Consider the following 17,425-nt stretch of genomic DNA (forward strand, 5'->3'; position numbering starts at 1 on the left):
ATGCTGCACTCCAATTGCAAGTTGGGCAATCACACTTTCCAGATCTAACATTCATGCCCACAGCAACATAAGGACAAAAGCTTGCTAGGCATAGAGGGCATCAGCCCAAAAGGAAGCAGCTATCCAATAAACAAGCTGTTTGGAAGTATGTAATACCAATTTTCCCTTAGAAGGAATCTGAGGCAACCGCAAACATTATGGGATAGAAAGGGAAAGTAAAAGGGAAGAAGCCTTGGAGATTTTTGTGAAAGGGAGGAAAGAAAGCGAACAGAAGCCAGTACGTGAAAAGATGAGATTTTTGCAAAGGCTCTCCTGATCTCTCTTTGACCCTTTCTACTTCTCTGGCATCTGCACAGTACCTGGTGCATCCTCCTTACTCCTCCCCTGCTATGGAAAACCCCTCGTTTCCTGAACTGCCCCACATTCTGCCCTCCAGCCTGTTCCCTCCTGAATGGAGTCACTGGCTGCCAATGCCTCCATCTGCTCTTAATTGACTTGGTACTGACACTCAAATTCCTCCATCCCAGCAGCTTCTATGGGCAAACAGAGAGGCTCTACCAGTATCCCTGCAGCTCTGTCCTGGGGGTGACAGTTATCCACAGAGTACCAAGTATGAATGCTGAGCACATGCCTGGCACTCACCCAGTACACACAGAAAGCTCCACACTTAACCTCCAAGGAGCATGGACACCTTTACTCAGGCAGGATACTTCTCCGTCTCCTTCTTCCTGTCTTTGCATTGTTTTTAAACCATTTCCAAAAATTTCCTCTACATGTCACTACTGCAAACTTAGGTAAGCCGTAAAAAAAAAGTGGGTTCCTACCAAGGAAATTTCATTCAGCTGCAAAACTTGTTTATGCTGTCATGGGTTGAATTTCTATGGAGAGGTGTATTCATTAACACTGTTGAAGAAATACATTAATTTATATCAAATTTATATGCAGCCCAGTGCAGACAAACCCACAGTCCTCCCGAAATACTCAGAAATACATAAACAGGTATTGATTATAAATAGGAAGCTACTACTCTCACCAATAATAAATTGGTTAATTGCAGAATTTGCATTGCCTACCTATAGACAACGTTAGTTCAGAATCAAAAACAAGAAGCTTAAATGCAATCAAATTTATCAGAGAGGGATCAAGGCTTAATGGCATAAAAACTTCAGATATAGCATCCCACTTGGAACCTGAAGTTCAGCATAATTATTTATTATTAATGATTTAATTATTAGATGGATTATTTATAATTACTGAGAGATGCTAAAAAAAATCTACTTAAGGTAAACATATAAATAATGAAAAGATTTGTTAGTTTAAGATCATGAGAAAAGATGCTTGGGTTACGAAAGGATCTAATTGGTAAAGCAAAGAATTAATTAGTAATAATAAAGAGCAGAAGAGGCACTAAATAAAGATTCAATTCTAGCCTATCGTACCCTGGTCTTAAGATGTGATACAACTCTCCCCATTAAACATAATAAATAACAGTTTTGAAGAATTTAGTATCAAATATTTAAGTAAGTTCTTTAGCTGAAAAATATCTGAAGTGAGCCAAAATGATTTCCTCTGCTTATTCTTCATCTCCCATGCAAATAGTGCACCTGAGACTTAGACTACCCCCAATTCCAGTATCATTAGGGTCTTCCTGCAGTCCTGCACCTCTTGGCTTCTTAGCAGCTTCCTTTTGGGTGAAAGACATTCAGGGTCAGATTTCAGAGCAGCAACGGAGACTGATGTAGGGAACTGCCCTAAACAGCCAGCTCCAGAATCAGGAAATCACATCCAATGATTCTCAAAATAATAACGTAAGGCTTTGTAACTGCCTTCTGTTCAGTCAGAGGAGTTCAAGTGTTGTCTAAATCCAAACAGATTTCTAGCATTACACAGAAAAAGTCTGGTTTTCCCCCTACCACTGATCATTTTCTAAAAGCAAAAGCCTAACTCAGTATACTTCAAGCATCCTGACCACATTTGTTTCCTGAATCCATTAATGAAGTGAATTTACTCAGTTAATTTTCTTGTAACTCCTCTTCATTAGGATGTGGACCTTACAGTGTCTTATGGCTTTTAGAGCACTTCTAATGAACATATACGGGAGAGAAAAATTATTGAACATAGATAATTAGACCTAACTACAGTCTTCCTCATTTAGGCCTTCACCTTCTGTTTCCTAAAGCTAAAACACTTCAGTGAACTTTCCATTAAGATCTGTATCTGAGACTTTGATTAAAAACATAATTCTATGTCTTACGACTAAGTGGTTAAAGTTAGCCAGGACTTGTCAAAAGAATTTGTCTCCTTTGGAGGTATTTAAGTGCTGTTTGATGCAGTAACACCCCAGGGCCAGCCTGTGCACAGTGCTCAGCACTGATGTGCTTCAGCAGTCACCAGCCAGGGACAGCACAGACATCAAGAGCTGCCTTGATGCCCCTGACAGTGCCTGACAACCAGGCAAAACAGACCTTGGTGTATCACTGCAAGAAACAATGCATCGCCAATAATTCAGAGTTTGTGGGAGAAAAAACAAATTAGGCCAGACAGCTTTTACAGAGGTTGGTGGGCAAGAAACACCAGGGTAAAAGGGATCCAAAGGACTTTGAAAAATTCATAAGCACAAAGAACATTTACAAGATTTATCTAGTAAAGCCTTAGTGTTTTACCTAATTGAAAAATTCCTCATTCCTCTTCTAAGAAATACTTTGTCATCCATTCCAATTAGCTTTAAGTGTGTAATTCACATTTTTCCATCACCATGCTTAAGCTAATCAGTATTAATAAGAAAAGGTCCCAGCCTGAACACACAGCGACCTTCCCATCTATTGTAACATTTTGGCTAACATTATCTACTTCGTCCTTGCAGAAAGCAACCAGGAAGTGTTTGTCTGAAAGAATACAACTGCCATGTATATTTACTAAGCTGTGTCAGCCCACTGACTTCAGTGAGATGGGCCCATGGTACCCACCTTGACCTTTCCATGGTGAGTGAAATATAATATGTGACAGAATTCACATGGAGATTCTCTTTAGGGAACCCGGAAAATATTTCTCACATAAATCGATGAATTTTAACCTCACCTCTAAGCTGGTATTTGGGGAGGGGGAAAAAGTGATGTGCACTATGAGAACAGTTCTAATCCCTAAGTAGAATCTTGTTGCAATGAAAATTTCACTGCCCTTTAAAGCCTTGGCATATATCCACAGTTTCCAGGCTCTTTCCTAAAACTAACAAGGACACTTTATGCAGTGAGTGTAAACAGCAGTCCACTCAATTAAACTGCTCATGTAAGGAATATATTTGTATTTATTGCAGTGACTGACATTGATACTTTATTTCATTTTTCCATTGAAATAGCTGCTCGTGAATTTCACCAGCATTAAATGTTACTACTCAAAGACAGTAGCCCACAGTCCTGTCCAAATGATAGCCTGACATCTGAAAACAAATCCTACTGTCCTCTCATACCTGCACACAGAGACAACTGGGCACACAATGGGAGTCACCTCTATTTCACAGAGGGAGGGAGGACCATCTCTCTCAGTAATACAATGTAGCTCCCTTAACCCACTAGCGGGTATGCCTTTTTTAATGCTTTAAGCATACAGAATCACCAGAAGGAAGGAAAAAAACCTTGGCTGGTGGTGGCAGATGACTCTCAGAACTTCTAGAGTCACATGTCTAAGAAAAATGAGCTAACTGGTATGACATGTCATATCCACCATTAGTGTTCTTTTTTCTACTAATCTGCTTAACATTCTGAATAGTCCAACTCGTTCAGACCATGCTTTCATCAATACTGTATATATAGTTCCAATTTACCCTGAACTGGGACAGATACCATCTTTTAATTCTTCTGAGCATAAATACAGCCCTATTCTGGTTCTGATTCAAATGTGCCCATCAGATGACCTAAAACATGCACAGAATTGGTTACTACTCCCAGCTTCAGACAAAAGAAAGCAGTTTACAATAGCCACTGAGTTCTCCTTGCTTGCAGTTTGCTGTCACCACATGCTTTATTTATAGTAGGCCTGAAATAAATACTGCAGGATCAGCCATCTTTTGGTGCTGCACGAATAAGGAAAGCTATTAAATATTTACCGTAAGTCTCTCATAGCCTTGCCTCTGACACTTTCCCTTTCAGTAGAGAAAAGAATTATTTAGCTCATGATTTTCCAGCAAAAGACAGTCAATTGTGACTGTCTGGAAGCAAAGGGTAGCATCACTGGCATCCCCTGGGAGGGGGAAGTTTTGTCAATGTGCACCAGGCACAGAAGTCTCCACCTCCCCTGCTCCTCTCCGGCAGCACAGAGTGACGCCGAAGCGGAGCCTTGGAGTGACACAGGAATGTTTGTGCCAGCAGAACGAGGCACACTCATGTTACAGCTCTTTCCAAAACGAAGCCAGTACATTTGGTGAATCCTTTCCAAGGAGGCTGATCAGATTACTTGAGTTAAGATCAAATGAATGTTGTGGATGCTCCAGTGAAACATGTTGACAAATAATGCTGCTCTCTTGTGCACTGAACTTATTGTGCATTTAAAAAAGAAACCCAATTGTATGAAATAAAAATATATTTTGCATGCATTTTGTTTTTCACTGTGAACTGAATACTGCAGGATCCAACCTTTATGGCCTAATATCTGTGGAACAGACAGACAGTTAAAGATGAACTTTGACTGGCCTAGAATTAAAATGCCTGAGGGCAGCTGTGTAGCTCAAGTAACTGATTAGAAACTGATACTGAAAAATGACTGAGAACTGAACCGCAGGAGGTCAAAAAAAGACTAAAAGCAAAGCAATGTCTTTTTCCACCCCAACCCAAGCCATTATAGAGTATGATCATAGCCTTCCCTAGCATGGTCCAGCAGAACTAGCACCAATCCCCCCTCAGTGCACCTAGAGCAATACATGTTTCTAAGGAATAAGCTGCATCTACAGAGGTATGAAATGCTTTAGAGTATCAGCCTGGTTTGCCTGAGTGCCTCATGGGAGTTCTGCTGAGTAATAGTGCACAGTGCCAAAGACACTTCTTTCCTTCTCCTCTCACTCCCGCACTCTTTTCTTCGGCAAAAAAGAATTCACTTCCTAGATGTACTTAGTCCCCTAAAACTTAAGGAAGTAGTGCTAGTCTGAAGGGTCCCATACATTCCCACATAACTGGATCACATGTCCCTTTCTCCAGATATGGTCCAAATACTTCAACTCCCTGGCACTTGCCTGTCTGCATCCTTTAGCTTCCCAAAAGCAGCAAAAGGAGGCACACTGCAGGCTCTAGAGAAATAGGCAGCCAGACAATTCAGCTCAAGCCACTAACAAGTTCTGGCTGCCTGATCAAACCTCTGGCACAGCTGGCAAGACTTCCAGTCTAATTTTGTGGGTTTATGTGAAAACATAGCATGGATGAGGTGATAAGAACGAATTTAAGAGGGAGTTTAGGGAAGGAAGTTGTCAGAAAAAACTTGACATCTGCAAACTCCTGAACCCATGACTGAAACATGGAGAACTCCAATCAGGCCAGCACTGAACATTCGTAGAAGAGCTATGTTAGTGCAACTTGAACAGTGCAGGTGGTACTTGAATTAAAACTAAGCTAAGAATCATAGAATCCCATTGTTTAGGCAGGCAAGTAGGAATGGGGTCACTTAACACTCCCTTTTTTCTGTGTTTGATGTCTTGCAGTTGAACGTCCTGCACAAGTGCTGACATCATGTACAGGTTTTCTTGACGGCCAAATTAAAACAATAACCAGTTCCCACCCTGAAAAAAGCCCAGAGGGAACAGAAGTGTTGTAATAAAAGTGAGTAGCAGCAAACACTGTCTTAACTGTCAGGTTATAAACAATGCTCATGAAACCTTCATGGCCACGATCAATAAAGGGAAAGGCCATCGCTCTTGAGAGCCAAGAACCATTAGAAAAAGAAAAAGCTTTCTATCTCGGAGCATTTACGTCGAGATTTCACATTCCACTGCTTCTTCCATGGCCTTACAGATTAAACAAACATGATCAGTTCTACTTCCAGTGCTGCAACAGCAAAACCAAGCCACAGATTGCCTGGTAAGGCATTCCATGACCTTGAAACATACTCTGTAGAGCCATCTGACTGCTTCACATATGTGTTGGGTTGACCCTGAGTTGATGGACAGTCTTTAAGACCAATTACGCTTCTCACAATTTACATATTTAAACCGCACAGAAAGGCGGGACTTCCCCTTTTGTTGGGAGCTCGCCTGCTGGAAGGTGGGGGGGCTCCGAGCCTCCCGGCCCCGCTGGGCCGGGCCGGGGCCACTGCCCCTTTCCCCCTTTCTCAGCACCACGGCACGGACCCTGGGTCGCTGGGGGGGGACTGTCCCAGAGCCGCAGGCAGCTAAAACCAGCCATGGACTGCTCACAGCTAAACCCATCCAGCGCAGCTTCTGGGGACAGGCGGGTCCCTCTCCTCTCCATGCGGAGCCGGCGGAGCCAGCGGGAGCCGGCAGAGCCTCCTGTCTGCAGCCAGCACACTTCGTGCTGAACTGAAGAGGACACCGTGCAGCCAGCAGCACAGAGGGAGCGAGGCTTTCCCCACCGTCAAGCCCGAACAAGAACACCCTTCAACATGGCGGTTTCAGAGTCAGAGAAAGAGAAGTGAGTCACGTGGGACGGAGCTGGAAATGGCGACGGGAGAGAAGAGGGCGGTGCCGCAATTCTGGCGCGCAGCTTAAAAGAAACCTTCTTGCATGCCGTGGTAAGAAACCGTAATACCACAAACTGTTTGTCTCTTTAATCCAATGAAAGAACATGGGGGGATGGAGTATCCTCGTGTGCCTGTGAAGATTGTGAAGAATGCCTATGCCAGGCTATATAGAAGTAGTGAGAGGCTGTTAGAGACTTGTGGCGAAGAAAAGCCTCTGTGTGCAGGCCAAAATAACTTATTCTTAAAAAGATGAATAACCCCATGTGATGGCCCATGTTTTGTAGTATGAAAGAACTGTGAAATTCTTCATGGGAGAGATGTTCTACACACAGCAGACTGTTTGTTTCCGGGCGGGTGTGCTGTTGGTGGCAGTTTGGGAACCACGTGCAACTGAAGGAAAACCTTTTCTTCCTTAAGCATAAGAGAAAGACTTTTCAAGAACTGCAACACTGACTAACATCCCATGTTCTGTTATCCCTTGTGTGAGCTGGATAAAAGGAGAGAAGTACTGGAAAGGGGGGGGGGGGGGGGGGGGGGGGGGGGGGGGGGGGGGGAATTTACTTTAATTTTGTTTTGTTGTTTTCTCTTTACTTTTAATTCTGTTAGTAATAAAGCTCTTTCATTGTACTGCAACTGTTTAAGGTTTGTGCCTGCTTTGCTTTTCTCCTAATTCTTATCTCACAGAAGGAAAATAAGTAAATAATGGATATTTTTGAATCAAAACCACTACAACATACATGTCCAAAATCATCACAATTTAGAGCTTAAGTTTTCCTATCACAACAGTCAATCTCCTAATGCACATATGTGCCTTTTCCAATGTTTCCAAACTTCTATACAAATAGGCTAAGCGAGCACTTCCATCTCTGCGCTCTTTATGGCAACTAGGGCTGTTTTTCCATAGTACTAGAACACTCCGCTCCAGTTTCATTGCTGCAAGCCATGTCTAAAAAAAGTCAAAGTGATCTCTTAGCACAGTCATTTTCCTGGTAACCAAGTCCCAGGAGATTTTGCCTCTCTTCTGTCTTGTTCTTATTTGGTTGAAGGTTACTATCCCTTGTCACTGCTACCTTATTTTTCATGTTAACTGTTACTCTTTTCACCAATCCAATATTTGCAAAATTTTTTTGTTGAAAAAAGTATACTGCATTGTAAATTTTGGGCAGGTGACTAAACTGACAATCGTTCTGTCCTTAGGTAAATTAACTCATTAGTGTCCAGGAAAAAAATATTTTTTAAGGCAAGATTAATAGAACTTCCTGAATATAGTGGAGATGTCTTTTGTTCAAGACACTGGACCTTTAATAGGGTTGCTAGAGTTTAACTTGTATAAATACTGAATTGTGCAAAGCAAAAGCCAGCTTAACGCCTCTGAGCACAATTTTTTGAATAGCCCCATGTCATCTAAGAAAAAAACATTATTTAAAAAAAAAATCTTCTCAGTTTTTGTCATTGGTTTTTCCCAGTGAAGCTGGAATGGGTCACCAAGGCGAACTAATAGCTCACATCATAAAGCAGCTGAAGAGAAGAGTCCATTAAATGTGTAAGTTCAGACTCAAAACATGATCTGAGAAAGTTTTCATTTGCTAAAAAAGCCATTTTATGATCTATTTATGTTTACTAGTATTTCACTTTACCTTATGCCATTTTCCTTCTTTTCAAAATGGATTGTAGTTCATCTACATCTATTATCTATGCAAGCATATTTCAGTCTGTGGAACACTCCATTACTGCTTTCTTTGGTTGTTCATTACACATATAACTTGAGTATCTGAATTATATATTATTGTTTAGGAATAAAAAGACAGGGAAAGCCTTAAAAAACAACAGAAGAAAAAATAAATAGAGATGAAAACAATTAATAATGGCACTTCCACTAGTTTTCTTTTTACTTTTTTCTTAATGATGGGGCCACTAGAATTGCTGGTGATGTAATTTAGAGGTCAGCAAATAAAAAAGCCTAATTATTACTCAAATGAAATATCTCTGGCAACACTTGATCAAAATTACTGTTTTAAGTGACTTGTCTCTGTGATACATATTAGGATAATCTGGATTTGTTAGACACAAATTTGGAAATCCTTCTCCTGTGTCTATGGAGAGATGTTGTTGAGAGATGTTGTTTTGTAGTTTTAAATACCAGGCCATAGAGGCAGACACTGGACAACTTTTCAGGTTCAATATCCAGGAAAATTAATACTAAATGTGCAAGAACACAAAGCACAGTAAGAAATGTTTTCTCTCAATGCAAAACCACAAAGATCCAGCAGAAAGACAGACAAAAGTTCTAAAACAATCAGAAAAATCTTTGTAAAAAATAAATATATACATTTGTAATAACAGTAGCACTCAGAGTGAAGAGAAAAGAAGCTGGAGTGGGTGTGAGGATGAGAATTCAACTACATGAATCAAGGTAGTGTTTTTCTACTCTATCTGGAACACTCAAAGACAAACTTAAAGCCTTGGGGGAAAATCAGCCATACATTTTCCTTTATAGTACCCCATCCTGTCTTGGAAACCTCATCTAAACTTCTTATTCTTTAGCTTTTAGTCTGTTCCTGATACTGATTATCTCTACTGCACATTCATGTAAGAGATTTTTTGGTTTATTCTCAGAAATTGTACTTCCACACTACAGTTTGCTTTCTGTACTTGTCTTTGCCTACCCTGTACAAAAATTACCTTCTTCACAATGCAGTAAAACTAGCAGCTACTTCGCTTTCTATGATTATGGAGCTTTAAATATTAATACGTTTATTACAGAAATCCTCTGTGCAAGGTTATCTAACTTGAGAATAAGTTTCCTTGGAAGCAACATTAACCGGAAAAAGTTAAAAGACCTATTAACTGCTTTCTAAATGGCAAGACAACTTTTATCACATCTCTATGTTAAAACCTGCCCTCTCCATGTTCTATTGCTTCCCTTTCCTGCACTTGGGCTACATCTTTCTTATTCAGTCAGATGCTGAGCTCTTGCAAACTCACAGGTGCCAGACCATTAGCACAAATTCTCAGCCTGCTGCAACTATTCTTCCTGGGAATGACAGGTTCCTCCCGTGCACTCATAACACTTATTAGGATTGTTGTTTCTAGAACAGTCGTTCATCGATTAACCAAACTAAACTGTGTTGCCCACATGAGAATAAACAAAAGAAACATCACTTCTGTATTTAACAGAAGCTTGAGTGGACACGAGATTACACCTGTATTCAATAGGCTAAATCCCACACAGACACACTCGACACAACCATTCAATTTCTACAGGAATCTATACTGACTTCTACAAGAATCAGAGCAGATTTTGGCTTTCTATCTCATATCTGTGCCATGAGCACTTCAAATAAATCTAATAGACAGAGGTAAAACACTTGCAACCTTTAGTCACGAGTTTCATAGGTTGTCCTTAGGAATGCAAAGAGTTTAAGTTATACCAACATACTTCTGAAGAGTGAGGCTCAGGTTGTGGCTGGCTGATTTGATCTTGTTCTGGGCCTCCAGGTGGGTCATGCTGTCAGTGTTGACTCCATCAATGGCCACAACAAGGTCCCCCTGGTTCATCTGTGACTGTGCTGCCTTGCTGCCAGGGGTGATCTGTGTGGGAAAAGACAAAAGAAAAAGTCTTATCCTGATAAGCCATTCTGTATGGAAAACAGTTGAAGAACTCACCCAGAATTATAGTACAGAATAGATACAGCAGTTGTATCCGTTACTGTATGGGTGAAAAATCAAAATTTATGGAAATTAAACAAATCAAAATGAACTCACACTTCTGCAAAGGTCCAGGACACCATCTACTTGTTGTTACTTCATTTCGAGAGGTTAAGCCCAATGTAGTGGTTCCCTTACCCCCTATTATCACTATCTCAAGGGGATAATTATCTCTATTTATATAGCAACAGCATATAAAGACATTACTCAGAAGCAGAAAACTAATGAACCACTATCCACTGCATGATTTTATTGTATTTTTCCTCCTAAAAGCCATTTTCCCAAAATTAATTCATTTTATTGAGGGCACAGAAAATGAATGCATGTGAGGGGTCTTGGGCACGCTTTGTTTCTTTTATAGCAAGCTTTAGAGGAAATCATTCTGCTTAACCTTATCCATATACAACTGCAGCTCCATTACCAGCACAGATTGCTACATACCCATCTCATCAACCTGTTGGACCTCACACTCCAAAGACCAGCACTCTCAGAAATAAGAAGCCACAGTGCTGCAACCACAAAGCTTACTACTGACACAACAGTTCAGAAGTTCTGTTTGTTCACTTTGGCAATGCATTTTGTTAGATCCGAGTACCTTGTGAACTGCATCTTCTCTGAATGGACAGCACCCTGATCTCAATTTTTACAGCCCTCTCAGCTTCCATATGGATGACATTGGTAGAGTACTAAACCAGAAAAGCCTTCACATACCATCAGCCAGACAAATTTTAGTGAACACAGCAGAGTTGTCCTCTGCTTTCAGCACCCAGTACATAAAGAGCATGGATATAAGCTATAGATCTTTGCTCTTATCTTTAGAGACTCACTTCCTTACATTCCTCACTAAAAACCCAAGGATAATCTAAAATACTACAACAAAGGCTGCATTCAGAAATCCTTTTCCTTCAGTACAGTGAACATAAAAGAAAGATGTGTTTGATTGTGAGCCAAAGCTCCCCTGTGAATTCAGCCAGGCTGAAACCATGAAGTTAAATTTCTAGGGAAACCAAAACCCAACACAAATTCAAACACTTCTAAGTGTTAAGTAAAATTCCTTAGCTTGCCTTCCTGAATGCAACCTCAAAACACTTATCAATAAATACATACTCAAAAAACCCCTCCTTCTTAAACAATTCCCTAGACTGCTTGTTTATGCCCTTTACTGGCAATGACAAATTAGCAAAAAAAGGGAAAAACCCCTTTCTTAATACGCTGTTAAAGGGGCTCAGTATAGAGGCCAGAAGCCCAGCTGACAGTGTAGTCTGACAATGGGAGGTGTCAGTTTACCAGAACATTAGCTCTAGTATCAGAGTGCTAGAACACACAGCACCCTGGATACTCAGACTACTTAAAAATAAAGATTACTTTGGAATTAGGCATTGTAATTCCCAGAACTGATTTGACTGGAAGAGACAAGTTTTAATACCTTTTCAACTGATATAGAAGCAATGAATTCTATGTTATCTGAGTGAAGGACAGCCACAGATACAATGTTCTCATGCCAGTAGAGCAGACTGATAATGGCAGTACTGTTCCTCAATGTATTTTCCTGGTGCTAAGGAATCGGGGGATGGGGAAATATTCTGTTGTATTTTCAAAGACAGAGTTTTATTCTGCAGTCTAATACACCTCACAGAAAAAAATTAATACGAGTAAGAGATTCATGTTACAAGCACAGTTTTCCTAACCTGTTATGCAAACATTAGCTTCTATGCGTTTTATTGACTTGCATTGTGCCAAGTACACAGAATCCAGAAGCCTATAAAGAACACAAGGATTACTTGTAAACCCACATGTACTTGTATAGTTACTCAAAGATCCTTCCCTGCTCAGTCCCTCAAATATGTCAAGAAACAGAATCTGCAATAGAATAAAAGGTAAGGAAAGGGCAGAAAGCGAACCAAAGCAAAACTCAGACAAATGTGTCAGTAAGACTTGAATTCATCAAGTAGAACACTTCAGTCTTTCTCAAATTATCCCTTTAAAAATAAATAATCTTTACACATCACTCTTCTAAGACATCACTTTTTACCTCCCCATGAAACATACAGGTTCTTGCCACAGAATATTAACTGTGTGATGCTGGTTCCAAATTCTGGGACACTCTCCTCCACATACAGCTTTTTCTTGTCAAAAAACAAGAAAAGACTGGTTTTTGAACATCAACCCAATTACTGAAAGTCAAACGTCTGCCCTAATTTGGGTATTCTTACTTAACACATATCTCTTCTTCCACTCCCCAGTGATGCCTCAAACAAAATAAGTCCAGAGAAGCAGAGCTTCCACAGAGACGATAAAGCACTCTAGATCTGGGACTAGTTTAACACAGCTGTAATACACTGGCTTCCCTCTCACTTTCTCTGACTTCTGCTTTTAGCAGCCCCACATGTAAATGCTGTACCTTAAAATAAAGACACATCAACTATAACTCTCCCAGAATTAGAGTAAATTTAGAGGGAGGGGATGGTTGTAAGGAGTGACCTAATTTCACTTCTTCTAGTGGGATATTTTCTGCCTTTTAGAAAACACTACCTAAATGAAAAACATTCATCACAAGAATCTCTCAAACAAAAAGTCCTCAGTAACTCTGAATTTGTGATTTAGATGACCTTCTAACTATGGCCATTGCAACAGCGTTTCTGAGGCAAAGAGCTCCAGGAGAACCATACTGTGAAAGACAAGGAAACAGTCTCAATCATAGCTCAGTCAGTCTTTATTTAAAAATAAAATGAAAGGGATTCAACTTCTTCAACTAAGTATAAGGGTAGCAAATTCTGGGCAGGATTCTTTCATACAATTCTATTTTTTCAATTCCCATTTCAGGGGACAGCACTCCACTGATGTCACTTTACCTCTAAAATTCAGCTTATCCTTACTTCATAGACAGCAAGACTCACAAGTATAAAAGATGGATCTAATTTATTGTATCTGCAATTCAGACAAGTAGTAAGTATCAGGAAAGAATAACTACTTCTCACAGTCTTTCCACTGGTTAAAAGCATGCTAAATTATTTGGTCCTGTAGCATTTTATAAAGAAGGCAGTATTAAAGACTGGATGCATCAATCTGTATGAAACCTGAAAATCAAAGTACAAAACTACATGTATTTTAGTTAGAACCTGAGAGAGATCTCTGTGAGAGTTCCAAGTGAAGCCACAGTATACATTTACAGCAGACACTGAGAACAGTCAGTAATTGTTGTGAACAAAATACCAGTGTACAGATGGAGATACAGGGCAGACAGATCTGAAGTGTCAAGGCACATTCAAGACTATCTTGTTCCCATTTTTAAAGATCCAGCTGAAAGGAATGGAATGCAAAGTGTTTATATTTTATCTGTTGGTATTTTCCTTTGAAAATTCATCTCTGATCTACTCAAACATTTACTAAATATAATGACAGATAAGAGCTCACTGTGTCTGTAAAATCTTTGGTAAATATTTTCTATTAAAAATATTTTTTGAGAATATTTTTGAAGGACAAATGTTAATTAAACCTTAGAATTAGACTGGAAATCCAGATCTGTCTACAAAGCAAACTCTAGTTTGCTCTTATCCTCTCTTCTATTAACTGAAGTAACAAATGTAGAGAAATATAGTACTGTCAAGGATAAACATGCATTTTTCAAATTGACCACCAATCTTTTTTTTCCTAAAACAAATCTCTGAGCAAGATCTAGGCAGAACGATTTCAGAAAACCTTTGTAATAGCCTTAACTCACTTGCTCTGGACTACAGCACAGCTTTCAGTTGCTAGGTGCTGCAAACGCCTTTATTTAATGCTACAGAGAGACGTTCATCAGAGTTTCAGGGTACAGCTATCGCTGTCATTTCTGATTTACAAAATCCAATCCAGGGTACCACCAACAGATCTAATTTTGATAGTATTTCTTTAGTGCCTCAAGCTCAAGCACAGATTTCATTTTGAAAAGCCAAACATCTCACCTCTCTCAGAAGAGCAAAGGAATATGTGCTGCTTCACAGATGTGAATTTTCAGCCCTCACAAATTTCCTACAAGACAGACATCTGACTTCCAACATCCCCAGCTTAAAGCAAGTTGGCAGGCTGGAAGTATCACATGTTACTTTCAACACACCACAGAGAATTCTTACTACGCTCTGTTGTGAGCGGATCTGTACACTGGGTGAATATATAGTACCACAGTGACAGCTGTGCCCTAAAAAAACTCATCTGCACTGGGTTCACAGTAAATACTACTTAGCAGGAGCTCTGGGAGGCAGTGTACAAAGAGCAGCTGCTGCACCACCTTGAGAACTGCACGTGTTCCCAGCCAAGCCCCCTCAACTCCACTCCAAAGGGGAGAGATAGGGATCAAGCAGCATTTGAGTGGATGAGTGTTCAAATACTAACGGGAATGCTTGTATAAACAGATGGGTGGACACAGTTTTCCTACCCCCAAGGAACCCCTAATTTACAAGGCAGACAAAAATACATAGGAAGGTCTACACAAATGAGAAGCTGGTAATATAGTGGCCTGCAGCATTAGCCAGGGCTTCTTCTTTTTCCAGCACTTGAGCTATGCCTGCCTTATCCTGACCTCAACCCCAAAATAAACAACTTGTATTTTCTGCTTCTCATTTAAGAACAACATTTCAGAGAATCAGACATTCACTAGCACTAGAAATGTGCAAAAGCACAGGGAATGAACACCCTCTCCTCTTCAAGATCTCTGAATAGAAGAAATAATTAAAAGAAAATGTTCTTTTCCATAATCAGAAAATCAGAGATTATAATGTGTTCTTACAAGAAAAGGATTGGACAGAGACTAAGGAACACTGGAAAACACAGTATGTTTCCTCTATAGAGAAAACAGCATTTAAAATCTCCCTCCATTGTATTTATGCAAGTGGTTTTTTGCACAGAAGCTGCCAACAGACTTTCAGAGTCCTTTCTAAGCTCTGAGGCTCTAAGTGCCTACAAAACTTTCTTGCTTTACACACAGGAGCATGACCTAGTGAAAGGAGAGACATGCTTTGAAACCCCACCGCAGAACAGTTGCTGAATGCCCATATGAATCCAAGTAGTTATCTCTGGACCAGAGAAAGCTCTTCCTCTCCCATAGTAAGAAAGTTGCTTGAGGAAATTAATATTATCATTTCCTAAATGAGTCACTTTCCATCCCTCTCCCCACAATAAACGTGTAACAGCTCCAAAGGGAAAATCATGCTTTTTCTTAGAAAACAGAAGTCAATTTTAGACAAGAAAAAGCTGCAAAGAATATGAATAAAACCCACTGGGATAAATAATCAGGCAGAAATTGACCATTTCATTTGACACATTGCTAGAAGGCACAAAACATAAACCAGAAAAGAAACAGCCTAGATAACCTATACCATAGAGCAAGCATCCTATGGCTTTTATACCTTTCTATGTCAGACAGGAAAGCTGAGCAAGACCAATTAAATGCAAAGACAAGACTGTAGGAAACCCGAAACTAAAGTCCTTGCATGTATCACTAACCAAACCTAAATAAATTTCCATTTTGCAGCTATCATTTGCCTGAACAATATGTCTCATTGTTTTCAATTCACTATTGGGTTTTAATGGGTTTTTTTATCCTTTCTGCAGTGTTCCTTTTGTTGCTTTGGTTTGGTTTTTCGCTTATTGTTTTTATTAAGACACCAAGACCTGCCTTAAATGAACACTCATGGCATGTGCAAAATATGCCACTGACACCTTGAAGAGATTCCAGTTATACTAAACAGAGCTGAGCTGGCAAGCTGCAAAGACACTTTGAAGTGGCCTCTCAGGCTCCGCTTCATCTGTAGCAAGGAAGAGAGATTACAATATGTGTGAGAACACCCAAAATAGCTCTAATCTACCTCTCTTGGGTACCAGGAATCACAATGCCACAGCAGCACAGAGATTTTGTGGGATGAACAGTTAAGCACTTACAACTCAGGACACCCTGTGCCGAAATCTGTACTCCAACAGCAGAAGGGCTAGGGGCACTCAAGCTCTCCAGCTTACCTCAGTCTCAGAAGTGCTAAACCAGGCTGGAATGATGCCACCTTGATTAACATCAAAAATTTCCCTTACACTTAACATCATTCACAAGGCTGCTTTTCATACACAACATATAGTCTCTCCAAGAAAGAAGACAGACAGATAGCCCTTCCTGCCAAGCTAACTAGACTCAGGTGATGAAAATAAGCCAAATGTAAAAGACTTTCAGCAGTGAAATGAAAGGAAGCACATAGGCAATGCTTAGGGAATTGCCCTAGGCAAGGCTTTGGGGGATGTTCTGAGAGGCAGTGTGACTACACCTGCTCCTGTTTGGAAGATCATTTCATTCCCTGCCCCACCTCCATGCTGTCTGATGGAAACATTTTCAACCCTTTCTTAAAAAAAAAAAAAAAAAAGATATATTGTGGACTTTGCAGATTAGCTCATTAGAAGCATGAGTACTCTGTGTTACACCAACTATACAGACGACAGTAAAAGAGAGGACGTGGCATTTAATAGGATGTGTTGGCATAACTACAAGGTTATGCAGCTCTTTATGAGGTGTATGGTACGACTAATAGTAATATCTCTTCTCCCCATCTTTATCCAAATATAGCTGTTAGATCTCTTCAATCTGTTCTCAGTTAGCATCACACACTGCCAAGGTAGCGTGTGCTGCATATCTCACAGAAATTAAATGGAAGCAAAGAGGTGAGTCATGTAATGACAAATGTTGATTGTTTTGTTACAACAGGTTTTAAGAAACAAGTGACTGAGTTCTTACTTGGTATCAAGGACTTTAACAACCTGAATGCAAATCAAAACCAAGACTATAACTGAGGTACTGATCCTTAGTATTCTGGCAGCCCCTACGTGTGAGCTGATCTGTCAGCTTCCACAGGACAACCCCCTGCAGCAAATATACACACAGCTTCCAAGTGCCTGCAGCATCAGAACTGCCAAGTTTCTTCAAAGGTTCCTCAGCCTCTTCCCTGGTTCTCCTTTTCAAATTTGAATTCATTTTAAGGCAGTTATGTAAGGTGGGATGTTTCTTTGTGTTTCAAGCAGACAG

At 40.1% G+C, this 17,425-nt stretch overlaps 1 protein-coding gene across 11 annotated transcripts in view; it reads right to left on the bottom strand.

The window, feature by feature from the left end:
* LDB3 (LIM domain binding 3) overlaps nucleotides 1-17,425 on the bottom strand; it is a 111,497-nt gene that overhangs the window by 69,333 nt on the left and 24,739 nt on the right. For all 11 annotated transcript variants that reach the window (XM_032117124.1, XM_032117121.1, XM_032117126.1 and 8 more), the window contains one exon: nucleotides 10,118-10,269. In XM_032117124.1, the coding sequence (XP_031973015.1) occupies nucleotides 10,118-10,269 (152 nt within the window). The remainder of the gene's footprint in view (nucleotides 1-10,117; nucleotides 10,270-17,425) is intronic.

Source organism: Corvus moneduloides, chromosome 8 (assembly GCF_009650955.1).
Source record: "Corvus moneduloides isolate bCorMon1 chromosome 8, bCorMon1.pri, whole genome shotgun sequence".
Taxonomy (NCBI): Eukaryota; Metazoa; Chordata; class Aves; order Passeriformes; family Corvidae; genus Corvus; species Corvus moneduloides.